Source organism: Giraffa tippelskirchi, chromosome 1 (assembly GCF_054371585.1).
Source record: "Giraffa tippelskirchi isolate mGirTip1 chromosome 1, T2T-mGirTip1v1.2.pri, whole genome shotgun sequence".
NCBI classification, from domain to species: domain Eukaryota; kingdom Metazoa; phylum Chordata; class Mammalia; order Artiodactyla; family Giraffidae; genus Giraffa; species Giraffa tippelskirchi.
Window position 1 is genome coordinate 163,667,391 of NC_137275.1, and position 24,765 is coordinate 163,692,155.

General features: G+C 40.6%; 1 protein-coding gene across 26 annotated transcripts in view; it reads left to right on the forward strand.

Moving 5' to 3' along the window:
- The window catches only part of PIP5K1B (phosphatidylinositol-4-phosphate 5-kinase type 1 beta), a 521,283-nt gene that overhangs the window by 316,576 nt on the left and 179,942 nt on the right, over positions 1–24,765 (forward strand). For 23 of the 26 annotated variants that reach the window (XR_014057501.1, XR_014057490.1, XR_014057489.1 and 20 more), the window contains one exon: positions 18,867–18,997. Coding sequence is in view for 19 of the 26 variants with exons in the window: in XM_081503676.1 (XP_081359802.1) it covers positions 18,867–18,997 (131 nt within the window). In the remaining 7 variants the exon portion in view is untranslated. Of the gene's footprint in view, positions 1–9,080; positions 9,191–18,866; positions 18,998–24,765 lie in introns of all 26 variants that reach the window. The other 3 variants (XR_014057525.1, XM_081503835.1, XM_081503796.1) reach the window with 1 other exon arrangement.

Below are 24,765 nucleotides of genomic sequence, written 5' to 3' on the forward strand. Positions count from 1 at the left end.
GACTCATCAGTATGTGTGACTGTGGTGCTTGGCATCAGGACCCCCTGTACTTTTGTCTAGCAGCCCTGGTTAGTGGTGGCTGATTGAAGAGACTGGGGCTGCTTTCATCCCCTTCAATTCACAGTGAAACACTGCTTCTCTTGGGAAAAGCTATTTTCTTACCCAGCCGGACTGTAGAAATTTCCCCCAAGCCACATACTATACCAGGTATGTTTATTTCACAAGCCAAGCTGTTTCTAAGCAACCCTCCACAGAGCTGCCTAAAGTCAAGTGTGAGATATTGGTGCTGGAAAAAGGGTGAAAGGATTGTGCACAGGACCAGGTTGTTTCAAAGGTGACTTGGAAGGGCCAACATTGGAGGTGTGGGTCAGGACAAGGTCGGGAATCAGCCAGAGAATCTGCTTTTCTATAGCAGATTCAAGGAATCTGCTGTAACACAGAACATAACACAAATTTGTAGACAGAAAACTGGCTTCCTTATTTGCATCCTGAGAATCAGCTACTGCGGAGCCTAAAGAGGGAGAACCCCCACATTAGGCTTGATGATTCCATAGCATCATAGAATCTTAGTGTTGAAATGGTCTTTATCCATCTGACATCATCTGCCCAGTCACTGAGCAAGGCACTGTGGCTAGATGGCAGACAGGTTAGCATAGTTGAGGAGAGAGAGAGAATGGGGTCAAAGGTTTGGGCTGCAGAAACCCACCACAGTTTCCTCTAACTGTTACCAAGAAAGAGGGAAGGAACCAGCCCACTATTGAGCAATGGCCTGTGGATCAGTTAACTTTCTTAGTAATAGCAGGTCATCCACCAGCTGGGGCCATCAATGATCCATCTTGAGCTGGGCCACTGGAAGGCTGGTTTGTTGGGATCAAACCAAGAGCTTATAAGAAACCTGCTGAGAACAGTCACATCACCTGATGATCCAGAAAGTTTTCTGAATCTGGTGGCAAGCTCCCGTAGGAAGAATCCTGAGCTAGGTGTTTATCTGTTGGTAACTCTGACACCAACTTTTATGACCTTAGGCAACATGACAATCAATTTAATAACACCTTTGAGCTCAAAAGAAAAGAACCAAACACATAAGCAGCACCCTTAGCCTTTACCCAGCTGGGGCTTCTGGAAATTGCACGTGGGTGAAGCAAGGTTGCTTCCTCCTCCTTCTGTTGTGAGAAATGACTACCCTGTTCTCCTTTCTCAGTATCAGTCTTTCTTACATGAAGGGTTGTAATCTAAAGTAGGCAAGATGCAATTACTTACGTTATGATTTTTAAGGAGCAACTGTAATGGGTGGAAAAAGCAGAAAATATTGGAATGCAATACGTTAAACCTTGCAAAACAAATGACTTTGGGTTGGTGACTGCATAGACTGCAAAATGAATGTAATTAGAAAGTAGACTTACAGAATATTATGTGGGTAAGAGATTTTGGCTATCATCTAGTCAAATGCCTTCATTTTACAGAGGCGGAAACTGATGCTCAGTTATATCACTAACTTTCTCAGTCTCCAGCCACCCTGGTAGCAGAGGGGGCCCCAAACTCAGGTTTTTCTGTCTATTGCTGATACCAAATGTCTGTTCATGTTCAGTTGTTAATATGGTAGGCTTTATGAAATGAGGGCAATAATCATTGTCTGTGAATTTTTTTTTTTCTTCTATTTTTCTACTTTTGGTGGAAAAGCTGGTTGGTGGTAGAGCTAGGAACCTCCAGTCTAGACTTTTCACGTATCTGGACTTCGCCCTGCATTCCCAGTGTCCAGCTCTAGGTGAGAGGAGGGAGGAGACGGCCTGGGACAGTAGATGGTGGCATGGTGCCATGGAGAGGATCTGGGAGAAGCTTCCGCAGCAACCCAGAGTATGGTGAATGCAGAAGCATCTTAGGCAGGCAGGGCCCCATGGTAGAGCTTCTCAGGGATGCAGGGAGAGGTACTGGCTGCCATCAGTCCATCACATTCGCCTCACTGACCGGCAGTCCCCTGGCCAGGGACTCTCCCATTCCATCCCTGTTGCAGCCCTGGTGTCCAGCTGGGTTTTGATAATGTTTCTATTCTAGAGACCTAAGGAGTTTTTCTGGCAGAAGGAACTAATCCTAGCTCCTGGCATGAGGAAAACCACAGTTATTTGAAAGGCCTTGATGGGAGGCATCCAGAGGCAAGGGAGGAAAAGCCATCAGACATGAATCGAGGGAGCTGCCAACAGATGGGAAAGTCCTGAGCTCCTAAGATGGCTAGGGTTTTGTTGTTGTTCAAATGTATGAGGTTCTTAGAGAATTTTGGAAATGGTTCCATGATTCTAAAAGAGAATGCAATGTAATCCTAGATCTTGAAACATAGAGGTTAGTTACATGGGCAAAGAATGTTAAATCCCTACTTGAAACTGTACACAGTGTTTTAGACTATCCCCTAACTTTAACCTGATTATTGAGGTTCTTGAAAGATACATAAATAACCTCAGATATTTCTGTCTGTACATTTTAATTGTCTTTTGTGAAAAATGACCTAGAATTTATCTTTCAGATATGTAGTGTTTGTACATTTTAATTGTCTTTTATGAAAAATGACCTAGAATTTATCTTTCAGATATGTAGTGTTTCTGAACTTCAGTTTATCCACCTATAAAAGGGAAATAATAGGATTATGGTGAGAAATCAATAATGCAAATAACTTGGCCTGTAATAAACACTTACAACAATAACAGCGGAATCTAAGGCAGTATTATAGAAGTAGGTGTGCATATTTATCTCACGAAAGAAAATTTTATATTAGGGCCTTTAAATACTTAGAACCAATCTTTTTATATTAAGGAAGCACCTAAATCCAAATTGTAAAGCTCCATCAGATAAATACTAGCATTAACATTTCAGATCTCTTTGTTAAAAACTCTCTTGGCATTGTTCTTCTGTGGTTTACCAAAAATATGGACAGCACTACCAAGCAAGTAGTAATAACATTGTTAACAATTACTGTTACAATCGTTTAACTTAATTGTGAAAGGAGGAATAGCTTCACTCCTCTTTCTTTCAGGAAAGAGCTTGATCACAGGAATTTAAAGAGCAGCCTTTTTTTTTTTTTAATCCTTTGTCAGCATCCATTGTTCCTTAGTTCTGACAGCTGCTGGTTCTATTCTTTAAGGAGTGTTAGGGGCTACCTATAGGAGAAGGCAATGGCACCCCACTCCAGTACTCTTGCTTGGAGACTCCCATGGACGAAGGAGCCTGGTGGGCTGCAGTCCATGGGGTTGCTAGGAGTCAGACACGACTGAGTGACTTCACTGTCACTTTTCACTTTCATGCATTGGAGAAGGAAATGGCAACCCACTCCAGTATTCTTGCCTGGAGAATCCCAGGGACAGGGGAGCCTGGTGGGCTGCCATCTGTGGGGTCTCACAGAGTCGGACACGACTGACGCGACTTAGCAGCAGCAGCATAGCAGAAAGGTAGAAGATTGACAAACAACACACCTCTAGCAAATGATGCTTTTCATTATTAGTCTATAGAGATTAGTGTATTTTCAGTTTGTAAAATTATTTTTGTTTTATGTATGATTCCATCTCATTCAACAATTACAAGACTTCCCCTTCCTTTCTTGTAAATCTTCGATCCTTGAGCTTTGCCTTTCTATTTCATGAATATTATTTATTTCTGTAAAAAACACATACATGCATATGAGTATTATTTTCCATAAATATTATTTATCCCTGTAACATATGTTGGGATATGTTACGTATATATTATGATATCATATGCTATTTGTGTGTGTGTGTATATATATGTGTATATATATATATATATATATTCATAAACGTCCCCTCTGGCCCACTGAAAGAGTTTATCCTGAAAATTAAACTAAGGGGGAAAAAATAAGCTGGAAGAGATTTGAAAGAAGCAAAGCTATTTTACTTCTTCTAGGCCTGCTTCTATACCATCTATTGTTTTTCTCATTTAATCATTTTTTTTTACAGATCAGCAAACTTAGTTATTAAAAACATTATGACTAATACAAATTGAGGCAAAAATGGAAAAAAAAACCCCAAAAACCCAGTGACTCCCACCTCCCGCCACCATCCTAGGAAGAAGTTTCATTTCTGTTTTTGTTTTCTTTATTCAAGTAAAGATACAGCAATTAAGCCCTCCTGTTTTATGAAGTCAGAGAATTTACTTCTGAATTAATTAACTGCAGAATAGTGACCAATGGCCCTGCTGACACTACTGAGCATTGAGAGATAGTGGATTATTTCTCCTCCTTAATACATTCTTCTTTTAAAAGCTGAAGAAATCAGTTAGTGGAGTGAAAGGAAAGGTTTGAGGTGTCTTGAAGTTGGTAATATAGGATGAAACAACAGTCTCTTATATACCACTGGTAGTTCCAAAAGTATATTAAATTTCCCTGCAGGTCTTCGACTCCCTTAAGAAGTTGCAATTATCCCCTCCCATCTCCTGAAACAACAACAGCAGCAGTGCATGTGTATGCGTGTGTGTCTATCTGTCTGTCTTCATATGCAGCAAGAGCATGAAAGGGTAGGGGTGTAAGTGGGGCAGGGGTTAATATCGTCTCAGTGTAGATGGGTCTAATAGAAGGCTGGGAAGGATGGATGGGAGAGTGGAGGTTCCTTAAGGGTTTCTTTTTTGGGGGGAGGGGTTGGTGGTTTGTCCTCTAGCTGCCCTACGGAAAGCTGGTAGACAAGTCTAGATTTTAATTCTTTTTCTAAAGATTCCAAAATGCCAATATTGCAGTGAATATTTTCTACTTTGGCCCTATTTAGGAAGCCTTTCCTTCAAGTACCCATGTCTCTGTGTACCTGAACTGGCAGAGTTCTGTGAAACTCCTGGGAACTCTGGAGGAGTGAGGCTTGGCTTGGCCCTGGCCCTGGCCCACCTCCACACCTCCAGGCACAGAGAGTTAACCATGACCTTGCTGGTCAGTGGAAAATACAAATAAAAGAGTAGAATCTGGCTTGATATTGTCTGGAAATAGGCCCACAGAGCCAAGAAACAAGTAGTTAGACTAACCATAGAATTTAGCTGAGCCTGTGCTGAATTGAAAGACCCAGTTGGCAAAGCTGATATCTCTATTTCTAGGTCCAGTTATGATGTCACATGTGACGATTATAAACATGAACTCAGGTTAAGAGATCTGGGTTTGAGAGCTTTATCACTTCCTCACTGCGTGGCTCTGAATACTTCTTTGTCTTTCTGAACCAGTTTCATCTTAGGTAAATCATTACCTTCTATGTTGAGCTGTTCTGATGATATATGCACCTATAGGAGAAAACGGCTGTGACACACTCAGGAGAAAGCCCAGATGACAGTGAACTCCCAGAAAAATGCCAGCTAGCTAATAGAGTGGTGAAACGGTCTCAGTGTGCCCCATTTATTCCTCCCTAAATGGAATGAAGCAGAGATTTGCCAAGAAAGATACTACCCTAATGTGCATACAGTTCCAGTTCAAGAGACCTGATTGCGTCTCACAACAGGGATGTAAGACTCTGAAGGGACAGTTAAACATGCACTTGTACGGTTTCTCTGAATCTCTCTCTGAACAGGTGTGTTTCTCAACCTCCCAAACAGCCCCCAGGCTGCTGGTATATATTCCTCCAAAAGAATCTCCTGTCCCTATGAGCTGATTATGGAGTACATCTCTTGTTACTGCAAAAAAGTATTTTTTAAATTGTGAATATGGGCATAAATTCTTCTGAAGTACTACTTCAAATTGGAAAAGCTATCTAGAGAAGTGCAAAATTTTGTTATAGTAAAAAGGAACAAAGAAGAACTATTGGGTAGATGACAAAGAATAGCAATAGTTGTTGCCCCATGAGAGCCTGAAGTTCAACAATAAAAATACTGAAGAGCAGGCATGGAATCTTATTCTTTTTAGAGTTTCCAAGGTGATTATTTTGTAAATGTAGTTTAACTGATATAAAATAATTGAGCATGTTATTAGTGTGTAGTGTGTAACCATAAAACAGAAAGAAGAGTATGACATTAAAGGTGCATAATACAAGAAACTCACAAAGAGGGTCTTTTTCACTAATGATCAGGAAGATAGAAACTAAAACAGCAAGATTCACAAAAATTAACAATATTAATGATAACAGTGTTGGTGAAGATTTGATGCCAAATTCATTCTTCTGTTGATGAGTATACAAACTGATGAAGTCTTTTTTTTTTTAATGAAATTTCTTTTGGAGGGCGTTTTGGCAGTACCAACAAAAGTATAAATGTGCATATCCTTTAACTCAGCAGTTCTTTTTCTAGGAATCAATGCTGCAGAAATCTGCAAGAAAGAAACGTTCAAAGTTATTTGAGCAAGGATGTTTATTACAGAATATTTTGCCATTAAAAAGAGAGAATAAGAACTACAATGTCTACCAATAGAGTAGTTGAAGCAGTTGCGTTTACATACAAACTATGAAAACCTGTGTAATTATTAAAAATGAGAATCTGTATAGATAGATATGGAAGGATATTATGTAAAAAAACACAAAATGGAATAGAGCATGAATAAGAAGATCCCATCTAAAAAATTTTTAATATATATACATGTGCTTATATTAATGTTTTCAATGTGTTGTTATAAAGAAAAGATGTGAGGAAGGATACACACCAAAGAAGTGACAGTAGTTAACTCTGAAGAGGGAGATTGAGAAAGGGTACTTTTGTGTTTTACTTTCTATAGTTAAGAGTTGTCTGACTTTTCCTCAGTGAGTGTGAGCTACAGTTTAATTTTCTTTAATTAAGCAATACTATCTGTGCAGATGTTTCTGTTTCAGTTTGAGTTATCTCTGAGTCTGCATCACTTTTCAGGTAAAGAGCATTTGGTCGTATGTTCATTGATAAGCAGTTGGGATATAGGTTCAGCTACATGTAAAAGCAAGAACCTGAGTAACTGTGACTTAAGCAAAGTTGAAGTTTGTTTCTCTCTCAAGTAACAGTTCAGAGGTAATTTACCTCCTCTTCAGAGTCACAGGTGCCCAGGTTTCAATCTTGTTTTTCTGTTGTCCTCAATGTACAGCTTCCAAATAAGATCAATCAGGGCTGCTTAGGCTCTGGCCATCACAGCTGCAGAGGACGTTCTCCTCCATGTTAACTATGTGACTGCAAAGTTGGTCACATCATTTTCTCTCACATCTCAATGGTCAGAAATTAGACACGTGACTACACCTAGCTGCAAGAGAACCTAACAACTACCCAATTCAAGTTTCTGTTACTATATAACAGGAGTTCTCAATCTTATCACTATTGGCGTTTGGGACTGGCTAACTCTTTGTTGTGGGGACTCTCCAGTGCATTGTAGGACCAGCATCCCTGGCCTACATCCAATAGATGTCAGTAACACTCCCTAGTTACGATAGCTAAAATTGTCTCCAGACACTGTTCTGTGTCTTCTGGAGGATGAAAATCAACCCTTACTGAGAAAAACTTCTAAACAAGAGGGGTGAGTGGATATTGGGGACAACCAGCAACATCTGCCATAAGCATTGTGTTGTTCCCCCACAAACAGTGCTTAGCACTGATGTAATAGTTTCCCTTTAAAACTGACACCCCCCTTACCAGGAAATATAATACTCGGGACCCGAGGTGTTTCTGATTCTAGGAGGATGAAAATCCAATCTTTTGTTATTTTTATTTATTGAACCTAAATTTGTATTTGCATCAAGTAAATACTGTTTTTGTTTGAATATACAAACAAATGAAGCTTTTTTCCCTAGTGTTCAGTGTAGCATTAAGGCTACTTGTATTGTGTCATATTTATGGTGAATATCTCAGTCTACACTGTAATATTTCTGAAAGACTAATATAGCAGCATTCATAATGCCATTCTGTCCTAAATCAAAAATTTCATCTACAGTTGATGACATGTCTCTTTTAAGGGCAATTAAGTGTGCATAATTTGCCACTGCTGAACACCTTGAGTATAGTATTTTTCTGTTAATGAGAAATGTTTGCTTAATATGCTTTTCCATTCCAGTGAGAGTATATGCTTCACTGCCAATCATATAAATGAGGGGAAGATCATTTACAAGAGAACATGAAATTAAGTGCTCTTTGTTCTGCCTTTTCTAGCATATTTAGAGAATCAAATCTTTCTTCAAACAGGTGAATACACTGGGATCTTATTATAACGGCTGCTTAGCAATAAGGAAAAATTACACAGAAAGTGCATCTGTCTTGGGCTTCTTCCAAAGTTATTGAGTGCCTAATGTGTCAGAATGACCTTGTTATAAGGCAGTTTCACCACGTAGAAGGTCCATGCGGGCACAGCGGAAGACATCATTATAATGGTGCTCTAGCCTTCTTGTTTTTGAAAATGTCGATGACTGCAGAAATTGTATCAGAAAAGTAGTTGCCGGCCATGAAAGTAACAGTACCCCCAAAGTGTGAAACCACTCATACTGGGAGAGGAGAGTAGTCACGTCTAGCTGCTGGGCGGGCAGACACTGTGTGTAGAGACTAATGGAGAACTGGACTTGGAAGACTCAATGGGGAGCAAAGGAAGATGGGAACAACACTGAAGGCAGGGGGGTCAGCGTGGGTGGAGACCAGGAATCACATAGCAAGTTTAGCAGGAGAATTTGATTGAAGATGTAGATTTGTGCAAAGACTGTCAGGTGTGTTGTGCAGCCTAAACAGCAAATTGTCCACCGGAATTTGTGGTCCCTTTTCCATAGCAAAGCAGGACCTGGAAAGCAGCTGCAAAGCCAGCTCTTGTGTCTTGGTGAGGCCATATGGTTCATCCTTGCTAATCAACTATGAGTGGCTCATTATCTTGGGGCTTCCCTGGTGGCTCAGTGGTAAAGAATCCACCTGCCAAACAGGAGACTTGGGTTTGATCCCTGAGTTGGGAAGATCCCCTGGAGAAGGGAAAGGCTACCCACTCCAGTATTCTGATCTGGAGAGTTCCATAGACTGTACAGTCCGTGGGGTCACAGAGAGTCAGACACGGCTGAGCGACTTTCCCTTTCACTTTCATAAGAGTATAATAGTTACATGGGTTTCTAGCATGAAGGCTTTGTCCTAAAGAAAATAAGATTTTAAAAAATGTTATCACTAAGTCATGTTTGACTTTTTTATGACCCCATAAGGTTCCTCTGTCCGTGGGATTTACCAGGCAAGAATACTCAAGTGGATTGCCATTTTCTAATCCAAGAGATCTTCCCAATGCAGGGATTGAACACATTTTCTGCATTGGCAGGTAAATTCTTTACCACTGAGCCACCAGGGAAGAAGCCATTTTAAAAATTAGCAAATCCCAGACATGCCTTTGTCATCATTCAAAATGTATTTATAAACATAGTAAAGATGCTTTCATGGAAGGACATTTCCATTCTTAACTGTAACACAAAATTTAGAAAATCTGAGAAGTACAAGACTTGAAAGTAAAAGTCATCCAACATCCCACAAGCCAGAGATAATCACACAGTTTGATGTATTTCCTTCCTGTCTTTCTTTCCTCTGTGGATGTGTATGAGACATTTGTGAGTTTTTCTTTTTCAAATTTTGTTGTATGTATTTTATATCCTGCTTTCTTAATGTAATATTTTTTTTAAGTTATAGAACATTTTTAAAATATGGTTTAAACAAAGGCATAAGTTGACTAGAGTTTATCAAATAATTTTGTCAAATATTCTCGACCTGTATTTGGACTTTTTTTTCATAATTTTATTTATTTATTTATTTTTCACTGTGCTGAGTCTTCGTTGCTGGGCAGGCTTTTTTCTACTTGCGGCGAGCAAGGTGATTGTGGGGCATGGGCTTCAAGTTGCGGTGGCAAGTTGCTCTTCTCTCTCCCACGATTATTCAATCAGCCCTTTGGGTTTCAATACCATTTATATGCTGAAAACACTCAAATTCAAAATTTCAGCCCAAACCTCTGTTCTAAGCTCCAGACTTGTACCTTAACATCATTTGGATGTCTCACTGGCATCTCAAATGGAACTCAATCTTCCCCCCAAAATGTGTTCCTCCCTCAGTCTTCCCAACTCAGTAAAGCAACCTCGGTCCTCTCCACTGCTCAAGGAAAATACTAGAAGGCATTCCAGTACTATTCTCTCCCTCATTTCTAGCTCACGGCAAGTTCTGTTTATTTCCCTCCAAAATATATACAAGTTCAACTCTCCTTTCCATCTTCTTGTTTATCACCGTATTCTTAAGACATCCACATCTCAATGTGAACCATGATGCATGCATGCGTGCTAAGTTGTTTTAATCGTGTCTGACTCTTCGTGACCCCTGCCAGGCTCCCCTGCCCATGGGATTCTCCAGGCAAGAATACTGGACTGTGTTGTCATGCCCTCCTCCAGGCGATCTTCCTGACCCAGCGATCAAACCCATGAACCATGACACTTGCCTCCTAATCACTTTTCCTCATATATTCTCTCTAGTCTGTTCTCCACATGGCAGCCAGAGTGAACTTTTTCAGGTTAGACAATAACTCTTCCCTTATGGAAACACATCAGACCCTTAGCAGGATCTATGGGGCTCAGCCCTAGATTCAGCTCATCTTTGCAGCCTCCACTCTGATGGTCTCTCTGACGCTTACCTTAATTCATCCATAGTGATTTGCTTTCAGTTTCTTGAACTGCTGCTTCTCTATGCCTGGAAATTGATTCCTCTGACCTCCTAATGTGACTTTCAATTCCTTGAGGGCAAGCACTCAGGCCAGGTCATTTCTGTATCCCCAGTTTGTAGATGAGTGCCTGGGATGTGATGGGCATACAGCCAGCGTCTGTTGATATGACCTGCCAACTGGCTCTCGCCTTTCATGTCTCAGACTGTGTATGCTTCCTGCTAGACCTTTCCTAACTCTCCCCCATTCTATAATGAATCTCCTCACTTTTGGTCTAATCACATCACCCTGTTATTTGTATCACTGCCTATTATGAATGCATATCTTTAATATCTCTTTCACTCACTAACCTAGAAACTCTCATGAGAGCAAGAACAGGACCTTTTTTTTTTTTTTTATGCTTTCCCCAACATCTAGCATAGTGCTTAGGTCACAGAAAATTCTCAGATCTTTGAGAATGAAGATCTAAATGATTGAAGAGCATGTGACTGAATGGAGTTCTAAGGAGAGCTCTTCTCTTTACCTAGGCAACGCTGGAAAAAATTCTGAAGTCTATCCTGAAATAGAGGGTAGAGTATAGAATCGTGGGTCCCCAAAAGACAGCCACGCCCTAATCCCTAGAGCCTGTGATATGTTACTTTATATGGCAAAGGGGACTTTGCAGGTGTGATTAAGTTAAAGATCTTGTGATGGGGAAGTGATCTTGAACTATCCAGATGGGCCCAATGCAATCACAGAGGCTCTTGTAAGAGAGAGGCTAGAGAGTCAGAATCAGGGGAGGAGATGTGAGACCAAAGCAGAGGGGAGACAGAGAGAGATTAAGAGAGATTTGAAGATGCTGCTGTTACGAAGATGGAGGAGGGGACCACAAGGCAAGGAAGAAGGGACACAGCCCTCCCAACACCTTGATTTTAGGACTTCTGATCTCCTAAACTGTGAGATAATACATTGTGTTGTTGGAAGACATGAAGTTTGAGGTCATTTATACAGCAGCAGTAGAAAACCAAATCAAGGAGGGACTGGAGAAATGGGTTGAGGAACCCAGAGCAAGAGGTGGTCCCACCTCCTTTCAGGAGACATTCCACTTGCCTGTCCACAAACTATCCCATTTCCATAGTCCTACAGTCAGTTTTGTGAAATCTGTCCCTTTTTTCCCTTAATTCTCTCATTGGGACAAATAAGAAATCTCTGCCGTCTTTCTTGAGTTCAGGTTCAGAGACAGGAGAGAGAACCCAGAACTGGACTTGAGCTGTGGCAGTGAAGGAGAGGGGCAGGGTCTCCCCAGCCAGACAAGGATTGTTTTCTCTCTTTCTTTAGAGGTGTTGTGCTCAGTCACTTCAGTCGTGTCCGACTCTTTGCGACCCCAGGGACTGTAACCCGCCAGGCTCCTCTGTCCATGGAATTCTCCAGGCAAGAATACTGGAAGGATGCCCTCCTCCTGAGGATCTTCCCAATGCGCAGGGATAGAACCCAAGTCTTCTGCATCTCCTGCATTATAGATGGATTTTTTTTTACCGTTAAGCCATGAGCCATGGGGGACGCCCCCTTTAGAAGTGTTACTGAACCATTTTTTAATGTCCTGGTTTAAGGTGCTTGTCAGTGTACATCTCTGATTTAGAATTAATCTCCACATTTGTGGTTTTGGGAAAGTATGTCTTGTGAGAAAAAGAGAAAGCATTGGACCTCCTGCTTTGGAAAAATGCACACAGCAGAAAATTTCACATGCAGTTGTTCGGGGTTCATGGACCTGTAAAGTTATCTTGCTTAAAGGATAGAGTGTGTGTTTAGAATCTTTTAAGAAAATATTTATTTGTTTGTTAATTTGGCTGTGTCGAGTCTTAGTTGTGGCACACAGGCTCAGAAGTTGTGGCGCATGGGCTTAGTTGCCTCACAGTATGTGGGATCTTAGTTCCCCAACCAGGGATTGAACCCATGTCCCCTGCATTGCAAGGCGGATTCTTAACCACTGGACCACCAGGAAAGTCCCTAGAGTCTTTTATATGTTAGGATGCAGGACTCAGTGTGAGGCTGGGAAGGACTACATTGAAGATTGGTTTCCGTGTCAAGCTAAGATATTTGGAGTGAATCCTGTGGTTAGGATACTACACACCCGTTAGTTTTCAAGCAAGCTGGTGACAAGACTAGATCTGTACTTTAAAAAAAATTACTCTGGGATAGTTAGGGACTTTGGGAAGGTCATGTACACACTGCTATATTTAAAATGTATAACCAACAAGGACCTACTGTATAATACAGGGAACTCTGCTCAATGTTATGTGGCAGCCTGGATAGGAGAGGGGTTAGGAGAGAACGGATACATCTATATGTATGGCTGAGTCCCTTCACTATTTACTTGAAACTATCACAACATTGTTAAATGGCTATACCCCAATACAATACAAAATAAAAAGTTTGAACTTTAGGAGAAAAAAATCACTCTGGCATCATGTATATTGTCTGTAATCCTATAATTAGGCCATCAGATCACTTGAGGTGGGGAGAAATGTTGACTTGAAATGTTTTAGTACTTGCTTTTAAAACCAGTGATATCAGATTGCATATTAAGCGGTCTAATTTCATAGACAATATGCTGTAGAAAGCAGTTGCCTGTAACCAAAGTAAAATCATTAAAGTCTTACCGTTGTCAGGATCATTACTCCCCTAATAGCAGGTTTATATGGACGTTTAGTCTCATTGATAGTAATCATCATTATTATCTCTTTGTTCAAGTACTTCTCAGCTTCAATCAGATCCATCTCCTGCACAGAATGGAGGCCGGTAAAGCAGTGCACACTGGTAGGATACTGAACTGGTGCCTTGTAGACCAGAGTATCACTCCTGGCATTATCACATACTTGGCCAAGGGATTTAGGTCAAATTAGTCTCCCAGAGTCAAAGTTTCTTTATAAAATGGGCATTAAAACCCCACCTACCTACATAACAGTTGTGACAATAAATGCAGTCATTAGAAGGTAGTATTGTGAAAACCATAGCATATTATCCAAATGCAAGCTGACATTAATTTTCCTTTTATTATTACCATCATCCCTGAACAAATTTGGGTAGTAAAGAGCCATGAATGTAAATATATGCGATTTGCTTTGGGGGTATTAGCTGGTTCTTTCTCCAAATATCACATGCTTTAGAGGTGTTTGTAATATCCGTACAATATCTTGCCTCTACTTAACCCTTGAAAAGTCCTGAATTAGACGTAGACTCTGGCTATGTTCCAAAATCTGAACCTATATGTTTTGGTGATGCTAGTGGTAAAGAATCCACCTGCCAATGCAAGGGTTGCAAGGGATGTGAGGTCGATCCCTGGGTTGGGAAGATCCCCTGGAGGAGGAAATGGCACCCCATTCCATTATTCTTGCCTGGAGAATCCCATGGACAGAGGAGCCTGGCAGTCTACAGTCTATGAGGCTGCAAAGAGTCAGACACCACCGAGCACAGAGAAAATGGTTACATACCGACATGTTTAGAGCATATGCAAAGCCACACAGAAAATAGGAAGGACCGTGTGTGTGTGTGTGTGTGTGTGTGTGTGTGTGTGTGTGTGTGTGTGTGTGTGTGTGTGTCTGTGTGTCTGTGTGTCTGTGTGTGTGTGTCTGTGTGTGTGTCTGTGTCTGTGTCTGTGTGTGAAGCTGCTAACTCATTCCGGACTCGCTGGTCTGTTTGTGGGCATGTTGGTCTGAGAGGGCTTGTTGGTGGGCTTCGAGTTTACAAGGAAAGAACTGCTGGTTCTAAAAGAAGAGAAACCTGCCCTGCACAGAGCAGGTTCTTAGTCATCGTGATTTACTGGTCTGCTAATCAGAAACTCTCCCATTAGCATTTCCAAGTGTTTTTGTAACTTTAAAACACCTCTTGCTCAAGAGTGACTGTGTCAGAAAATGCTGTGGTTTCTCCCATCTTGGTCCCTGTGCCTAATGTCCAATAGGAAGATGTCAGGTGGTGCGGCCTTTACTGCAGGTGACTTAGAAAATCCACGTGCCACAGTGCAGTCAGACATATCCATGAAATAGTCAAGATGCTTTTTAATCATACCCAATGCATCTATGCTAAAGCATTTAATTTTACACAGAGATGAGGTAGCCAGAGGTAGCCATCCTCCCTTGGCAGCAAAATATCTCCTTTTGTTTGTACCTCCCCATGTTATTAGTAGTGACTTTAACAGAGATGTTCATACTGGTTTACCAGGTGGTTTACAGGGTTTTTTAGGCTTACCCATGATTGAGTATGATTAGTAGCAAATAAAATATTTTATCCCTATTTCATCAAAAGGCATGGCTCCCACATAGCTGCTTCCTTTGCTGAGGTCAAACAGCTAGGCTTAAAAGAGAGCTTCTGACTTTGATTCTAGACTCATTTTGAAAAAAATAGACAGGGAAGCGGCATGGGCTTTGCAGGCAGACTCTGCTATGTGCTAACAATGTGAGAGAGGCAGTCGTATAACCTTGCTGAGCTTTAAATCCCCACCTGTAAAATGGGTGTGATGCTCCTTCTCTTCAGTGTCCTTGAAAGGGTTAAATGAGGTCAGAGATTCTGATGTTGGAGGCAGCACAGTACTTGTTTATAACCTAGAACTGGACTGTGGAGCCAAACTTGCCAGATATGAGTCCCAGCTCCACCTCTTTGCTAGCCGTGTGACCTCGCGTAAGTAACTAAACCTACTTGAGTCAGTAAAATGAAGATAATAATAGTACCTACCTCACAGGGTTATTGTGAGGATAGAAGAGTTAATATAACCAAAAGCACTTAGAATAGTGATTGCCTCATAGAGTGTTTTCGGTAAACACTCTTTAAGTATATGCCATAATTATGATTGATTGTGATTATTATTGTTGTTATCCATATGTCAAGTCCCTGGCACAAATAGTTGATAAAAAATAACTTTTATTAAGACTTCTCTTGTTTCTGTCTTCAGAGCATTTGAATTTTAAGGAGCATGAAAAGAAAGTAATAGTATTATTCTAAGTCTGTTTTTTTATTTAACTAAACAGATGTCAGTGAGCTCCTTTCCAAAATCTTATTCCTTCAGGAACTCAAAATTCAATCTTATACCATAGGAGAAAAAAGTTTCTTGTTGCTCCTTAGAGCAAGAGCAAATTTTTGAGCCTCACTGCAGACTTTCGGAATCAGAAATTCTGGAGATGCAATCCATAAGTCACTTTGGTTCTTGTTTTTCAGTGCTTGCTGACATTTTTTAAAGATTTGTTCTTTAGAGCAGTTGTAGATTAACAAAAAATTGAGAGGAAGATACAGAAATTTCCTATCACCCCCTGTACCCACACAAGCATAGCCTGCCCATTGTCAACATCCTCCACCAGAGTGGTTCACTGTTACAACTGATGAACCTACAGGGACACACCATAATCACCCAAAGTCCACAGTTTATGTTCCAGCTCACTCTTGATGGAGTACATTCTATGGGTTTAGACAAATTCATAATTATGTGTATCCATCATAAAAGTGGACTTCCCAGGTGGCTCAGTGGTAAAGAATCCGCCTGACAATGCAGGAGACTCAAGGGATGTGGGTTTGATCCCTGGGTTGGGAAGAGCCCCTGGAGAAGGAAATGACAACCCAGCTCAGTATTCTTGCCTGGAAAATTCCATGGACAGAGAAGCCTGGTGGGCTATAGTCCATGGAGTCACAAAGAGACACGAAGGAGCATGCATGACCCACCATCATAAAGGAATTGTGCAGAGTGTTTTCCCTGCCTTGAAAATCCTCCGTGCTCTACCTCCCCTCCCCAACCCCCTGGCAAGCACTGATCTTCTTACTGTCTCCATAGTTGTGCTTTTGGTCCGTTTTAACAAATGACCCAGTGATTCTCAGACTTTCTAAAGTTTGCAAATACCAGATATAGACTGCCACAACTTTGACCACCTTCTGTTGCTGGGGGTGGGATAAGACTGAAGGGTGGTTAACACAGAATTGGGCATTCCATGGTTCACATGTGTTCCGGTCTAAGAAGCACACTAAATGACTGAATTAAGCAGAAATACAGGTATTTCTGGAAGCAGGGTCAAGGGTGTGGTAAAGGGAAAGAAAAACAGTTTGAGAGTGTGTGTGTCTGTTGATAGATCTGGAATAGAAAGTTTCAGACTGTTGGTGTCTTCTGGAAAATGCTGATGTCACGTCCTGTGCCATACTGCTGTGTGTGATGGATAGGAGAAGAGAAACCTTTTGAATTTCTATGTGAGGTTAAAATGAGAAAAATTCATTTCAGCTTTCAGAAGTCAGAGCTATCGGTACAAAAGGTCACTGATGCCAACTGGTGGCATTGCTGAGCTCGCAGTGGGAAGATTAAAATAGCAACTTTTTGTTTTTGAAGCACTAGTTGCACTATTTGGGCTTGACTCTCAGTCTTTTGCCATCTTACTGCTCTGGGATCGTAAGTAAAAAGGCATATGTAAAGAAGAAAAGCCCCAGGATATTTCTCTTAACTGCACAGAAGGGGATAGATATTATAGTTGTCCTCACACTAAGACTGATATAATATTTGCAGTGAAATAAGCAGAGCGATTGAATGATGACTCCATGGGATAGTGAGGGTTACTGATTGTATAGTGGAAGTGACTGAGCCGTATGAATGATCGTGACCATTTCAGGCCCAGTCAGCAAGTATTTCCTGGGGACCCAGCCCTGTGCAAGATGTGGTTTGCTTTGGGGTTCACCCTTCAGTGACAGGATTACAGAGCTTAGGGAGAGGGACACCAGTCTTGGAGGTAGGGGGATTGGTTGCAAGATAATGGTTTGGTGCCACGTGTACTGTGTTTGTGATGATAAAACGGTGTCCAAGTAGGTTCTGAGAGTCATATGCATGTAGGCAGTATTTGAAACCATTAGGAATGGATTGATCGTCTGCATAACTAAGGAAATTTGAGAATCAAGGATCCAACTTTTAGGGACACAGCAATTATAGCAAATAAAATATGAGAATTTAGTGAAGAAATGAAAGACCATCAGAAAAGGTAGACATGGGCACAGGACTGTGTTCTATCATAGAAATCAAGAGGATACATTTTTTCAAGAAGAGAGATATTTTTTGATGTTAAAAGCCTGAAGAAATTTTTTAAAAAAAGCAGCATCTGGGAAGATGGAGCTGGGTCTTGGACTTGCTAAGTGAAAATGTTAACTCAAAAAGAATATTTTTTATTAAGCAGGTGATCTTTATTACATTCAATTTAAGGCATGGTTTCTCAGCCTCAGCACTAATATTTGGGGCTTGATAATTTGTTGTTATGAGAAGCTGTCCTGTGCATTGTAGGATGCTGTGACAGCATTCCTGACCTCTACCCACTAGATGCCAGTAGCACTACCACCACCAGTTAAGACAACTAAAAAATGTCTCCAGTGTCAAATGTCCCTGGCTGAGAACCAGTGATTTCAGTATTTATTTAGTTTCCACTATCTGAGTGAGAGTGATAATCGCTCTGTTGTGTCGGACTTTATGCAACCAATAGACTGTAACCTGCCAGGCTCCTCTTTCCCAGTGTGTACTATATTAAACATTGCAAGGTGTAAAAAAATATGCCACACTTGTACCATTAAGAAGAATGTATTCTGATTTTCCTAAATTAAGTTATTCTATTTCTCCTATTATGTTGGTTAAAACTATTTATATATACATGAACACGTGTGCACACACACAAATATATATGTCATTCCTCCAAGTTAACATTATGTCAGTTTAACTGTGGAATAATATTAGAAAAGCAGTAAATTTGAAATATTGAGGTTCCAAAACTCTGTGTTTAATTATAGATCAGTGAAGGAAATTTTGATTATGGACCCTTGGCAAGACTAGTAAGCAATTTTCAAATTAAATTTTATGTATTCCAAAGGCTGAAATTGTTTTTTACTCTCTCATTTCTTATGAAGCCAAAATCACTCTTCCTGGATCAGGATCACTCTTCCTGATCCATAGGTATGTTACAGAACTTCTGATTTTTTAAAAATGTTACTGTACCAATGATCCTTTGGTAGAAATTACGGTGCTATATATTGAAAGTTTCTAAGTTCTTAAAGAAAGATGGAGATTTTGGACAGTAATTTGACCTTAGGAACATATATAGGAAAGATAACCACCAAAATAATTTCATGGAAAGTGGATCCTTGACGTTTGGAAAGGATTCTCCATCAAAAGAAGCTTCCTGTCATCTTTCTGAACCTCGCTTCCTCGTTGCTTAGAAACAAGAGAAGAAATCTAACCTCACTCTCCTGTTTTTGCTACTTGTGACATTGAACAAGGTCCCGATTATTGAGGCTAACGCTGAAATCCTTGTTTTCCCTGCAGACTGCATCATCTGCCATCAAAGGTGCTATTCAGCTGGGAATAGGATACACAGTGGGTAATCTCACCTCCAAGCCAGACCGAGATGTTCTCATGCAAGATTTTTATGTGGTGGAAAGTGTGTTCCTGCCCAGGTAAGAACATTGTTTATTGTGATAATTTCCATGCTAAGGAACCTTTCTTGTGACATCCCCATATTGAAGACTTTTCTACTGGTACAAGACTTTTCTACCCATGCATGTGTACATCATGTACTGATGTTCATGTTGGACCTTTGATGTGCCCAAAAGGAATCCAAGTAATTATTACTTTTGGTTGCATTAAATGGCTTGCATTTTTTTTTAACATAGCCTGCATTTTTATAGCAGATGGTAAAGAGAGTTCATTCTATGGGTCAGCTGTAATTAATTAGTTGTAATAATGCCTGAAAGACCGTATGGAGAAAGACTTTGAAATTCAGTGGGAAAGAGTACAGTAATCACAGAATGATGTCTGCATAGGTTTAGAAAAAGAGGGCACCTAAGATGCAGCAGATGATGCCAAGTTTTTGCTGTAGCCCTAATTTAAGAAATGAGTTGGGGAACCCATAATTGGTTCTGCTATCTGAATATTCTCATGTGTTTCCTCTTTTAACTCTCCTCCAGAAAACTAAAGGGAATTCCCCTATTTTGACAGCATATTTGAAAAGACACCCAAGTTACCCATACATGTCACCTCTAACTTTATCATGTGCATGCTAACATGCCAAGTCATTTCAGTCGTGTCTGATTCTTTGCGACTTTACGAACTATAGACCAACAGGCTCCTCTCTGCATAGAATTTCCCAGGCAAGAATACTGGAGTGGGTTGCTATGCCCTCCTCCAAGGGATCTTCCTGACCCAGGGATCAAACTAACATCTCTTAATGTCTCCTATATTGGCAGTCCAGTTTTGTTTTTTTTTTTTTACCACTAGTGCCACCTGGGAAGCCCCATACTGGGGGGATAAATCAATTAAACAAATCTGAGATGGATGATAGTGATGGTTGCACAACAGTGTGAATGGACATAATGCCACATAAATATAAGTTTAAAAATGGGTAAGATGGTAAATTTATATTATGCATGCTATACCAAAATAAAACAAATAATTTAAAAGTCTAATGCTCAGTTAATATAAGAAGAGAAGTACTCACTATTAAATTGGAAATGTCACTACTACTGACGGGACTTTTCAAAGAAAGAAAATAGATACTCAGGGGTTTGGAAGCAATTATATTGTCTTTGTGGCTATAAGGATTGACTTGTCATTTATTTTAAAGTAAATGTTTCTCCCTAAAATAAGCCAATTTTATTATCAATTATTGCTAGGCTTGAATGAGAATGGTTGGGTGACACTGTTCCTCTCCATGTTTTCATTGTCTTTAAAAATCTTCAGGGAAATGGTACTTACATTTATTTCTTTGTCCAGGCGTCAACTTCCTAGAAATAAAACCTTTAGATGAGTGTGGCCATGTAGTCACAACAGAGCACATAAATAAAAGAAAGTCAGCTATAAACTCAGATAGCCTCATTCTTTTAAAATTTATCATCTCAGCATTATTTTTTTAATTGGAGTATAATTGCCTTACCAGTGTTTCGTTACTTTCTACTGTACAGTGAAATATGTCAGCTATGTGTATACATACATCCCCTCCCTCCCACCCTCCTCCACCCATCTAGGTCATCACAGAGCTCTGAGCTGAGCTTCCTGTGCTATACAGCGGGTTCCCACTAGCTAGCTATTTTACACATGGTAGTGTATACACGTCAGTCCTGATTTCCCAATTCGTCCCACCCTTCCCTTCTCCCCTGTGTCCACGTGTCCATTCTCTACATCTGCGTCTCTATTCTTGCCCTGCAGACAGGTTCATCTGTTTCTCATTTTGCTTTAAATCCTCTTAGCTGAAGAACAAAGTTGGTCTATGAAAGGTTAGAAGTTTGCCTCTCTACGTTTCCCTTGCAGCTCTGAGAACTAGTTTTCATGCAGAATATGGACAACCCCAAGACCTAAGATATAATCCTGTCTGTTCATGACACTGTTATTCTCTCTATAGCTGGAAATTGTCCTTTGTGTTTGTTTTTTTTTTTAACAGTCTATCATTCAAAAAAGTATGTATTAACCATTTTTTCTCTTTAAAGTCAGGAGGTCATGAGTTTATCTTAATCTTTTGGTATGTTCTGTTAGGCTCAAATTCTTTTAAACGTGTTTACAGAATATTCTAATTCTCATGGTCTTCTAGGGCCTCTACTCAAACCTTTCAACCTTATTTTTTTTGAGGCCTTTTGTGGAAGGATGGCTGGCAGTGAGTTAGGGTACTAGAGCAGTTACAGCAAAGATGGGTGTACAAAGAGCAGGGTGTTCCATCCTGGCTGATCTCTTCTACTCACGCTGTCCAATCAACAGAGCCAACCATTGATGGGCACCAGGAGAAAGCATATGGTCCTCAGGCCTGCAGCATCAACATCATCTAGAACTTGTTAGACATGCAGGTTCTTGGGCTCCCCCCTCCCAGATCAACAAAATTAGAAACTCTGGGGCTAGGACCCAGAAATCTGTTTAACAATTGCTCCAGGTGATTCTAAGCACATAAAAGTTTGAGAATCACTGAGCTAGCACATTGCTTCCCATTTTAGAGTAACCATTGTTCTAATAGATAACAAATTTTGTTCTTGGAGCACATAAAACCCCAAATGATCTTTAATATCTTAAATATAAAAATTATATATATTTAACAACTGAATTATACATTACACTGTATGAGATACTATACAACAAGGAGTGCATAAATAAGGTCTTCATAGACACTTTTAGGGGGCTTCCCTGGTGGCTCAGACTGTCAAGAATCTGTGTGCAATGTGGATGATCCAGGTTCAATTCCTGGGTCAGGAAGATCTCCTGGAAAAGGAAATGGCTACCCACTCCAGTAGTCTTGCCTGGAGAATTCCATGGGCAGAAGCTGCAGTCCATGGGGTCACAAAAGAGTCAGACACAGCTGAGCAACTAAACACTATTTTCAGGCCCTTCTGAGTGTTTTGATTCCTTTTGTTCATGGACAGTTTAACATAAGCATACTGCATCTTTGTGATTAAGACAAATGAGATTTTTTTCTTCCAGAATAGAAAACCAAAGTTGTACCTACCTGGATTTTGCGTCTTTGACCTTAACTCTGTATTCCAAGAGAGCAGCAGCAGCCACTGAATGACACGCATGTCCCTGGGGAAGGGAGCACCCAGCTAACTGACCCTATTGAGAAGAGTCCACTGTCATACTCAAATAACATCATTCAGAGTTTGTATAGCTTTTAAATGTCAATATGACATGAATCATTTGATTCAGACTAGAATTTAAGCAAATACTGTATTGCTTATTTAAAGAACACACAGCACAGGGAACTCTATTAGGTTCTCTCTGGTGAACTAAATGGGGCAGAAATCCAAAAAAGAAAGATTATATATATATCTAATTCACTTTACTCTACAGCCAAAACTGACACAGCAGTGTAAAGCAACTATTGTTGTTCAGTCAGTCAGTCAGTCGTGTCTGACTCTTTACAACCCCATGAATCGCAGCACGCCAGGCCTCCCTGTCCATCACCAACTCCCGGAGTCTACCCAAACCCATGTCCATCGAGTCGGTGATGCCATCCAGCCATCTTGTCCTCTGTCATCCCCGTCTCCTCCTGCCTTCAATCTGTCCCAGCATCAGGGTCTTTTCCAAACAGTTGGCTCTTCACATCAGGTGGCCTAAATATTGGAGCTTCAGCTTCAGCATAAGTCCTTCCAATGAATATTCAGGATTCATTTCCTTTAGTATTGATTGGTTTAATCTCCTTGCAGTCCTCAAGACGGAGAAGGCAATGGCACCCCACTCCAGTACTCTTGCCTGGAAAATCCCATGGACGGAGAAGCCTGGTAGGCTATATAGTCCATGGGGTCGCTAAGAGTCGGACACGACTGAGCGACTTCACTTTCACTTTTCCCTTTCATGCACTGGAGAAGGAAATGGCAACCCACTCCAGTATTCTTGCCTGGAGAATCCCAGGGACGGCAGAGCCTGACGGACTGCCATCTATGGGGTCGCACAGAGTCGGACACGACTGAAGCGACTTAGCAGCAGCAGCAGTCCTCAAGAGTCTTCTCCAGCACCACAGTTCAAAAGCATCAATTCTTCAGCGCTCAGTCCTCTTTATGGTCCAACTCGCACATCCATACCTGACTACTGGAACAACCGTAGCTTTGACTATATGGACCTTTGTCAGCCAAGTAACGTCTCTGCTTTTTAATATTCTGCCTAGGTTTGTCATAGCTTTTCTTCCAAGGAGCAAGCGTCTTTTAACTTCATGGCTTCAGTCACAATCTGCAGTGATTTTGGAGCCCAAGAAAATAAAGTCTCTCACTGCTTCCATTGTTTCCCCATCTATTTGCCACGAAGTGATGGGACTGGATGCCATGATCTTCCTTTTTTGAACGTTGAGTTTTAAGCCAGCTTTATCACTCTCCTCTTTCACCTTCATCAAGGGACTCTTTAGTCCATCTTTGGTTTCTGTCATAAGGGTGGTATCATCTGTGTACCTGAGGTTATTGATATTTCTCCCAGCAATCTTGATTCCTACCTGGCTTCATCCAGCCTGGCATTTTGTATGATGTACTCTCATATAAGTTAAATAAACAGGATGACAATATACAGCCTTGATGTACTCCTTTCCCAATTTAAACCAGTCCATTGTTCCATGTCTGGTTCAAACTGTTGCTTCTTGAGCTGCATACGGGTTTCTCAGAAGGCAGGTAAGGTAGTCTGGTATTCCCATCTCTTTAAGAATTTTCCACAGTTTGTTGTGATCCACACAGTCAAAGGCTTTAGCATAGTCATAAGTAGATGTTTTTCTGGAGCAACTATATTCCAATAATAATTGGAAAGATAATTATTACTCCAATAATAATAATTTAAAAAGAACATGTATGCTCCAGATGCATTTACACGAAAACAAGAAACTCACATGGGGTCTTGCCTCAGTTTCCTCATCTGAGCTCAGTTTCTTCTTTGGTTTAGCAAAGGGATTGGTCCCAGTATTTCTCAACGAATGTGCTATTGACTCTTTTTGGATGAGTTAATTCTTTGTGCAAGACTGAGCATTTGTCATCCCCAGGCCATGCCAGTAATATCTCCTTATTACTATAGCGATCAAAACCCTTCCCACAAAACGATGGATAAATTCAGTTTCTTGATTCTGGTGGTGGTTTCATAGGTATACACATATGTGAGAACTAACAAACTGTACATTTTATTGTATGTCAGTTATAACTCAGTAAAGGGGCCAAATAATGCTCCCTCCCTACCTGCCCATATTTCTCTACCTGCCTAGGGGTGAGAGGCCCTTGTTGCAAGCAGTTGAAACATTCTGAAGTCTCTGGTGGCTCTAAAATCCAATACATTTATCTGGGTCATAGAACTAATTGCTTAGGGTGCCTTGAGATGTTTTAATTTACTACTGCTCTGAGACTGCAGAATCTGTTTCCCTTAGCAACGAAGTGCACTGTGTTATTTTTTATTTCTTTATTTTAAAGTGGCTTGAAGTTATTTTTAGATATTATGTATTTGCACCACAGATTATTTCATTTTGTGGATGGAAAAGAGCTCTAGAGCTGTTTAAGATTTTAAGGATGATATAAAATTCTTTTTACCAGCCTGGTTCCATGATCTTCCAAAATCACAAAATAGGTGAGTAAGAGAACCATGACCATATCTTAGTCTTTTGACCCCAAATTCTGTACCACCCAGAACTCAAGGTTGTAGATTTTTCATGTGTGAATGGGATTAGGAAGATAGAGAATGTTTTATCATGTTTCTACCACGTAAACATGAACCTGAAGTGGCAACAGGA